The sequence below is a fragment of the Triticum dicoccoides genome, chromosome 3B (assembly GCF_002162155.2).
Source record: "Triticum dicoccoides isolate Atlit2015 ecotype Zavitan chromosome 3B, WEW_v2.0, whole genome shotgun sequence".
Classification (NCBI taxonomy): domain Eukaryota; kingdom Viridiplantae; phylum Streptophyta; class Magnoliopsida; order Poales; family Poaceae; genus Triticum; species Triticum dicoccoides.
This window is the reverse complement of record NC_041385.1, coordinates 192018275-192027677: the sequence shown is the minus strand read 5'-3', so window position 1 is coordinate 192027677 and position 9403 is coordinate 192018275. Positions and strand designations below refer to the sequence as shown.

At 49.7% G+C, this 9403-nt stretch overlaps 1 protein-coding gene across 1 annotated transcript; it reads left to right on the top strand.

Annotated features, from left to right (window-relative positions):
* Positions 1-3800: 3800 nt before the first annotated feature.
* Positions 3801-9272, top strand: LOC119275489 (probable inactive receptor kinase At4g23740). The gene is made up of 2 exons (XM_037556342.1): positions 3801-5474; positions 8393-9272. Exons 1-2 carry the CDS (start codon positions 4217-4219, stop codon positions 9043-9045), a joined length of 1911 nt encoding a protein of 636 aa, XP_037412239.1. The 5' UTR covers positions 3801-4216; the 3' UTR covers positions 9046-9272.
* The last annotated feature ends 131 nt before the right edge of the window (positions 9273-9403 follow it).

Below are 9403 nucleotides of genomic sequence, written 5' to 3'. Positions count from 1 at the left end.
CCCCCCCACCTTGCTGGTATTACCGCGACAATCTTGGTTAGATAATGCTTGAGAGGCTTTAATTCCTTTTCTTACCAATGATGTAAGCATAGTGACAAATGAATAAAGAAGGGGTATTGATTGTCAAAGAAAAAAGCACTAAAGGTCCCCATGTCCTCAACAAAGTCATACATCTCAAGTCTCCTCTTTAAACCACAAGATTTTTGAATCACATGAAAGAAAAAATATAGGATTTAAGTGAGGTGCCCGCTTAAATCCTATAAGATTAGTAAACCACATGAATTTGGATAAAACAGTGTTTGATGTTATGGGAGAACAAAATGAATTGTACAAAGAAATTTGAGTGGATGTTCAGTTTCGCCCAAAATAGAGTGTGAAACAATAGTTAGAAAATTCTCCTAAGGTTTCCGGTCCTATGAATGAAACACATACAAAAAAATTCTAAGGATCTAGATCCTCCAATAATCCTAAAAACTTCCTGTGAATGGAAGGAGCCCTACCTACTTTGGACAAGAAGCGTAATTTCTATGGAGATCACATCTTTTTGACATGACCAAATAGCCTAACAAGTAATCACACCTCTTCAACAATCACCAAGCGCAACTCATCATATGTGTTGTACACTAGTAAAAATGTGTATAATGATGTTATCTTAGCAATGTCACATAGGATAAATATTGAGCTAGAAGAGAGAGATATGAGAAAGAAAACTTCGCATTCACTCAGTGGGGAGAATGTCTCTACTCACAAAAAAATAAGGAGATTGTCTCTTACTGGGAAAAAAGCTTGCATTTTATCCATTCTACGAGATCTCATCTCTTAATTATATATCTTTTAGTTTAATTTTTATCATCCACAAATTCAAGAGCATGCAAACATTAATTGTTGCCATATAAGAGCATCTACATATCGGACTGGGCAAATCCGCCCCTACACTTGTGAAGACGCAACCGTGGACAACGCCGGTTGATACGTCTCTAATATATCTATAATTTTTGATTATTTCATGTTGTTATATTATCAATCTTGTATGCTTTATATGTCATTTTATATCATTTTTGGGAACTAATCTATTAATCCAGTGCATAGTGCATAGTGCATAATGCGAGTCGTTGTTTTCTGCTTTTTTTGGTTTTTACAGAAAATCCATACCAAATGAAGTCCAAACACGTTGAAACTTCTTGATGATTTTTATGGACTAGAAGAGACCCTAGAAGCTTCGGGGGGAGTCCAGACGATAGATGAGGCGGGGAGAAGGCAGGGGGCATGCCCTGCCCCCTTATGCCCCCCTACTGCTCTGTTTACCCTAATTTCTGGCCTATAAATTCCCAAATATTCAGAAACCCCAAGAGGAGGTCCCAAAATAATTCTTTCATTGCCGCAAGCCTTTGTTCTTCCGCAATCTCATTTGGAGGCCTTTTTCGGTACTCTGTTAGAGGGGAATCCATCACGGAGGCCATCTTCATCAACCATGCTGCCTCCATGATGATGTGTGAGTAGTTCCTGCAGGACCTATGGGTCCATAGCAGTAGCTAGATGGCTCTCTCTCTTTTTGATCTTAAATACAATGTTCTCTTCGGAGATCGATTCGACGTAATCCTTTTGTGGTGTGTTTGTTGGGATCCGATGAATTGTGGGTTTATGATCATATTATTCATTGAAAGCAATTGAGTCTTGTATGAGATTTATTATGTGTGATTTTATAGCCTTGTATTTCTCTCCGATCTACCCGTCTAGTTTAGCCAATTAGATTTATTTATCTCCAGCAGGAAGGAGCCCGGAGGAATGGATAGACGTCCATGGATCATCTTGGCCCCCAAGCCAAGATGGCGACGACCTAAAATGGATCTCCCTCTTGTAAAACCCTAGCCCTCACTGAGCATATAAGGGGAGGGCTACGGGCCTCTCAAACCATCTATGGGAGTTGCACAAGATCATTGAGAAGTTGCATGTGCACATATTGTACACACATATGCTGCACAGTATCACTGAGAAGATGCATGTGCACATGTTGATCTCGAAGTTGTCAATATATCTCAAGAAAGTTGGCGCGGACCTGAACTCTGGACTTCTCGAAATCATGCGTTGTGGGTTGGGGCCTCCGGTGTCGGCGCTTTGAGTTGGGGACGACGACGGAGCTTCGATGGCGGCTGTGCGGACGAGACAGAAAAGAGGAGAGGAAGAGTGGGTAGGTCGAGCAAGGGCATGGACGTCTTCAAGGGATTCGTTCGGTCGTGCCCACATCGGCCGCACATAAAGGCTAGGTATGGTGGTTCGTCGGTTAGCCCGTACATTTGGGTCGGGTTTGCCGGGTGTCGTTTTTCTGTCCGGCAATGACCGGGCAGACTGGCCGGACGTTTGGGGCGGATATGAGGCGTCCAATTTTAAATCTCTGACACTAAGAAATAATCAAGTGCAAATTATATTTTTCTTTGTCTTTGCTAAATGACATGCATGTCATAAGATAGGATCTTCTTATCAGCGACTATACATGACTTAAGTTTGTAATATTAAAAAGCAATGTGCACTATCTAGGCAATTATTGAAGTGTTGATTAATCTCGCCGCAAAAAGGAGCTCCTCATAAATGGTGATGTTTCATTTTGGTCCATGAAACACCTACGATTGCTGCTGCGTACAGATTCAGGTTGCACGTTAGCACGTGCATGCACCGATGCCTCTAATCTAATCCTCCATGTCCATGGCACCACTAGCACGCCAACAGACGGCGGTTGGTGCACATAAATACATAATGATGGCCTAATTGCTTCTCCTACGGACAAACTATAGTAGTGACAAGTAAATTAACAACCCCCGATCATCAATCAACAATGATAATGATGCACCCATCATCATCACATGCTAAAGTCCGACGAGACGTGCATCGTGTAGTACGTGTAAGTACATGCACAACTTGCGAGCTGCTCAATTAGGTCATGCTAATTAATCCGGCAGTACCACTAGCTTTTTGTTCGAATCCCCCGTTGACATGATTGAACTCTGATGACAGTGTCTCTTCTTCCTGGTGGCCAGAGACGTTCAAACTTGTCTGGGTGATCTGACAAAAAGAAAAGGTGAAAGCGAAGCGAAGCGAGCAGCTTCTGCTGGGCGCAATCATCGTGCCCGCTTCCTCCCTTCTTTTTTCCCTTGTGCAGAATCCATGGGAATCGGCTCGCTTTTCGTTTCGCGCCGTCTGAATTCCAAAGATGAACCACACACACGGTTCATGCATGCTGCCTTTGGTTCGTTTTGTTGATGTGGATGTGTCTACTGGTTGTGAACGTTGTCAGTGGTACTTGGGCACAGGAGAGTTTTCCCGACTTGTTCGCCATGGCCCATGGCCAAGGCAGCGCTTTTGGTGGCTTTTGACTTTGTAAAAAGACATGTTAGGGCAGCAGTAGTTGGGCATGTAAAGCGTATCATTTCCACATGGTTAACCGAGTAAACTAATGCTGCTTCGTTTGAACAAGAATATTTATGTTAGTGTGATCGAATCACAATGACCCAAGTGCAGATCGATCTTGGCATCGTCCGGTGCCTGCTTTCCAAGCGATGCGATGCAACTACCGTGCCAACCCGGAAGAAGAAGAAGAATCCTTCCCTTTCTCAAGCAACGGAATTGATTTGACCTTATCAAAATCCCAACGGCAATAATATCGTAACTAGTATTTTGGAAGGAAACACAGACGAGATCGAAGCACGGACGAAGATTCAACCGGCGGCTAGGCTAGGTTTTTCCACCGCGAGGCCGAGGCCGCCGTGACTGCGCACAAAAACCCTCTGGTGCTCGTGCCCAATCGCTCGCCGCGCGGTGCCCATCTGACCGACACCACACAGGGCGCGGCGGACGCGGCAAGCCCAGCGCGCCTCGCCACGCCACGCCCCGCCCATCACCCCGCCGCTCCGCACATGCAGCTCCCACAAATCCAGCACAAGCTCCACGAATCCACGCCCCCCCCCTACCCCCTACCGACTCGTTCCCGCTGCGCTGTCGTAGCGGTAGCGCCAACTCCCCAGACCCGAGCCCCCGCCCCCCTCTCGCCTCCTACAGGCTGCAGCACGCACGCTTCCCCAGGCCAAGCGCAAAGCAGCCACCTTCCCTTCCACTCCGCGCCTCCGTTACCCAGATCCAACTAAGTAGCAGCAGAGCAGCAGCACAGCTCCGTCCAAGAAGACCACCCGACCCGCACCAGAAGAGAAAGAGAGAGCGCGGCGCCATGCCGCCCCGGCTGCTCACCCTGGCGGCGCTGTTGCTACTGAGCGCCACGCTGGGCGCGCCGGAGCCGGACGCGGACAGGGCGGCGCTGCTGGACTTCCTCGCGGGGGTGGGCGTCGGCCGCGGCGGCCGCATCAACTGGGCGGCCACCCGCCCCGTCTGCGCCAACTGGACGGGCGTCACCTGCAGCGCCGACGGCGCCCGCGTCGTCGAGCTGCGCCTGCCGGGGCTCGCCCTCTCGGGCCCCGTGCCGCGCCGCACGCTCGCCCGCCTCACCGCGCTCCGGGTGCTCAGCCTCCGCGCCAACGACCTCTCCGGCGCCTTCCCCGAGGACCTGCTCGCGCTCCCGGGCCTCGCGGGGCTCCACCTCCAGCGCAACGCCTTCTCCGGCGCCCTGCCGCCCGGCCTCGCGGGGCTGAGAAGGCTGCAGGTGCTCGACCTCTCCTTCAACGCCTTCAACGGGACCCTGCCCGGGGCGCTGTCCAACCTCACCCAGCTCGTCGCGCTCAACCTCTCCAACAACTCGCTCTCCGGCCGCGTCCCGGACCTCGGCCTCCCGGCGCTGCAGTTCCTCAACCTCTCCAACAACCACCTCGACGGCCCCGTGCCCAGGTCCCTGCTCAGGTTCTCGGACGCCTCCTTCGCCGGGAACAGCATGACGCGGCCGGCGCCGGTGTCGCCAGCGGTTCCGCCACCGTCACTCGCCCCGCCGGCGGCCGGTGCGCCTGCCAAGAAACGGCGGCGGCTCAGCGAGGCGGTTGTTCTCGCCATTATCGTCGGCGGGTGCGTCATGCTGTTCGCCGTCGTCGCCGTGCTGCTGATAGCCTTCTGCAACAGGCGGGGCGGCGAGGAGGGGAGCCGGGCGGGGTCCGGGAAGGGCGGGAACAAGAAGGGGAGGGAGTCGCCGGAGTCCAAGGCGGTGACCGGCAGGGCCGGGGACGGCAACCGGCTGGTGTTCTTCGAGGGCCCGTCACTGGCGTTTGATCTGGAGGACCTTCTCCACGCCTCCGCCGAGGTTCTTGGGAAGGGAGCGTTCGGCACGGCGTACCGGGCGCTGCTGGAGGACGCAACGACGGTGGTGGTGAAGAGGCTCAAGGAGGTCAGTGCCGGGCGGCGCGAGTTCGAGCAGCAGATGGAGCTCATTGGGCGGATCCGGCACGACAATGTGGCGGAGCTCCGGGCGTACTACTACTCCAAGGACGAGAAGCTGCTCGTGTACGACTACTACAGCAGGGGAAGTGTATCCAACATGCTTCACGGTATGCTTCTTGCTCCCCCTTCTCCATGTCACTTTCACAGTTTCTTCAGTACGAGTGTTGCTAATGAATTTGCAGTTTGTAGTTGTATGATAAATGCCATTGTTTGTTAGAACTATATATAGTAACGGTGATGATAATGAGAGTGGTCCGTCCTCGTTGGGGGCATCCGATAAAATGGGAATGGTACCGAGAAGATTGCCATTGTCCCCTGGGCAAGATAGCGAGAGTTATATAGAAACGCTAACAGATGTACTGCAGGTCCTTGTTCTTGCTGTTGCCAATGGTTACTGTCATATGTTATGGTTCTGCCCTATTTTTTATTTAAGTTTCACCTGAGCAGGACTTTTGTGGAAACAACTCATGTTTGCTCCTACTCAGTTTAGACTGTATTTCTCAGTTATTCCTTTTAGATTAAAATTCTCATATTCTTAGATCTAGCTGCTTGGTGTTCTTGAAGTGTCCATATCATGCATAGCTGCATGGACTTTTAATATTTGCACGTGTATTCAAACCATGAGCAACCAGTTTAATTCTACTCCCTCCGTTCCCAAATACTTGTCTTTCTAGGCATTTCAAATGGACTCAACATACGGATGTATGTAGACATATTTTAAAGTATAGATTCACTCATTTTACGCCGTATGTAGTCACTTGTTGAAATCTCTAGAAAGGCAAGTATTTAGGAATGGAGGGAGTAGTTCACATGGCATGTTTGGTGTATGCTGGAGTAGTCATGTCAAGGCCAATATAGTAGCACTAGGATCTGTTTCGTTACGCCCAGTCATGCATGGTAATCACGGCATCTTGTCGTTAAAAGCATTTCATCACCGTCACCATAGTCTTGAAATAAAAATTTCACATGTTTGCACTTCCTCAGTTTTGACTGTATTGCTCCAAATACATCTGTTGTCTTGCTTGAATACTTAGGACTGGTTTCCTTCTCTAAAAGGTTGACCTTATTATACTCAAGATTAGCATATTTAATTTGCTTATAGTCCTCAATCTTGCATTATTACTTTTAGATTAAAATTATTTTCTTCCTCTATCTAGCCGCTTGGTATTCTTGAAGTGTCCATATCATGCTTATCTGCATTGGACTCGTAATATTTTCATGTGTATTCAAACCGTGAGCAACCAGTTTAATTCTAGTTCACATGGCATGTTTGGTGTATGGGCAATATAGTAGCAATATGATCTCTTCCCTTACGACCAATCATGTAGTGTAATCACATCACTTGTTGTTGAAGCACTTCTACCATTACCGGAGTCCTGGAATACAAATTTGACATTTTGAGTGATGCATACTTTACATGTTAGCAGTGGCACGCTGAGAATATTTGCAAGAAATGAAACTAAAGATGGGGTCATGCACAAGAAAACTGTAAATGGTGGAAATGTTTTGGAAGATTAATGCAACAAATAGTGTTGGAGCTTTGTCACTAGCTGGAAAGTTAATCTTGTCTTGTTCATTGGTGAAACATCTGAAATTGCTAGCGGTGGTGTTCACTGTCATAACCCATCCCCCATTTCCCTATCAGAATCGGGACCAGAGGAGGACCACTCTTACACTGCGTTTGGATGTCTGTATTCAGCCTCTGAATTGGGAATTGGTATTGGCAGCCTCCAATTCAGCTGTTTGGATGTCCTCTGTATTGGCCGATGGAAATGAATATCAATACAGAGCTTGAATCCTCTCGCTTGTGCTGAATACCGAGCCCGAACCCTCTGATTTGCTCGGAAACGCTCGCCCCCGCAAAACGTACCGGTTCGTCTTGATAAGAAAAAAGAAGCCCATGGAGAGAGGAGCAGGGAGCTCCGCCGCCGCCCTCGCCCCTTGCGCTCGCCGGCCTCCAGGAGCCCCCCGCCGTCCATGGAGGAGAGAAGCAGGGAGCTCCGCCGCCGCCCTCGCCCCTTGCGCTCGCCGGCCTCCAGGAGCCCCCCGCCGTCCATGGAGGAGAGGAGCAGGGAGCTCCACCGCCGCCTCGTTCCTCGCACTCGCTGGCCTCCAAAGTGAAATTGGCAGGGAGCTCCTCCGCGTCCCCATTCCGTCCCTGCCTCCTCCGCCTGCGCGCCCACCACAACCTCATCCTGTATCTCGGGCGTCCCCATCCCCATCCTGTGGTGGCGACAAATTCCTCCCTCACGACCATGACCCTATCCCTCCCTCCCGCAGTGCTTTCTTGGCGGAGGCAGCCTCATCTCGGCAAGACTGAATCCTTGTTGGCCTGTCTCCGACGGAGAGCGGCGTAGCGGCGGCGGTCGATCTTCTGCAGGGCGGGAAGCTGAATAGACAAGGAGTGGCGAGCAGCGGCAACAAGCAGTTTCGAGCAGGATTGGCGAGCAACAGAGGACAAGCAGCGGTCGGGAGCGGCAGCAAGTATTAGCGTGCAGAGCTAGCAAGCATGGCTCCCCGAAGTATTTTTTTTATGCTCTTGAGCGTACTTTGGTAATGTTTTTGTTGCAAATACAAACAAAATGGCGCTGAAATTTGTCACATTCCATCTTCAGAATCTTCATACTCATGTGAACATGCAATTCCAGACTTTGTCATCCAAACAGGACTTGGTAATGAAACCTGATGAAATTCCAATAGCTAATTCAGCAAACAACGAAACAAGCGAATTCGTATTCATGCCATTTCAATTTCCTTGTCGAATTGGTATTCCAGTCAATTCAATACAGAGCCCAACAATACAGACATCCAAACAGAGCCTTAGATGCATCAGTATCGTGATGGAGAACAAATTAATACTAGACGTCGGCCACAAGCATTAATTCTCGTGTGAGCTCGTGGCAGTAGTAATTCCGACAATTTGACATGAGATGACTTTACAATATCAGCCATTTGCATTTTATTGATATCCAAACTTGAATATGACATACATCTCATAATTCTGCCAATTGTTTTCTCTTTGCAGGGAAGCGGGGTCTGGACAGAACACCATTGGATTGGGAGAGTAGAGTAAGGATAGCCCTGGGCGCAGCAAGAGGGATCGCCCACATCCACACTGAGAACAATGGGAAATTTGTTCATGGCAACATCAAGGCGTCAAATGTGTTCCTCAACAGCCAGCAATATGGCTGCATCTCTGACCTTGGCTTGGCGCCATTGATGAACCCGATAACCGCAAGGTCCCGTTCTCTGGGATACTGTGCACCTGAGATCACCGACACAAGGAAATCAACGCAGTGCTCTGATGTCTACAGCTTCGGTGTCTTCGTACTCGAGCTCCTCACTGGCAAGTCACCTGTTCAGATAACCGGCGGCGGCAACGAGGTCGTCCACCTTGTCAGGTGGGTGCAGTCCGTTGTCCGGGAGGAGTGGACTGCCGAGGTGTTTGACGGCGAGCTGATGAGGTACCCTAACATCGAGGAGGAGATGGTGGAGATGCTACAGATCGCCATGGCATGCGTCTCAAGGAACCCAGAGCGGCGGCCGAAGATGCTGGACATGGTGAAGATGATCGAAGAGGTCGGCAGGAACGACAGTGGGACGCGGGCTTCGACGGAGGCCTCGACGCCGGTGGGGGAAGCTCGGAACAAGGCTGAAAGCTCATCTGCAGCCCCCTGATGGAGTTCTCCGAAGTATCATTTTTTCGTCTTTGCAAGGGTAGGAGCACGGGTAGTTATGTGTTTCGACGGCGCTGCATGATTCTTTTGTCTTATGATGATTTACATGTTACGAAATTGTAACACCTTGCCATGTGGAACTACGGAAATTGTTTGCTTATTATGCAGCACCTGCTCACTGCTTTTCTGCAAGCAATTGAACCAATGTCTGATCACACTTTGGTGGAAGCTACTCCTTATCTGAGCAATAGAACAGTGACTGCAAAATAATTGTTCTACTAGTGGCTCTTGAGACTTGAATGCGCTGATGGCACATCAACTCGCCGACAAGGAAAAACTCAGTTGTGTGGCTCCAGGAA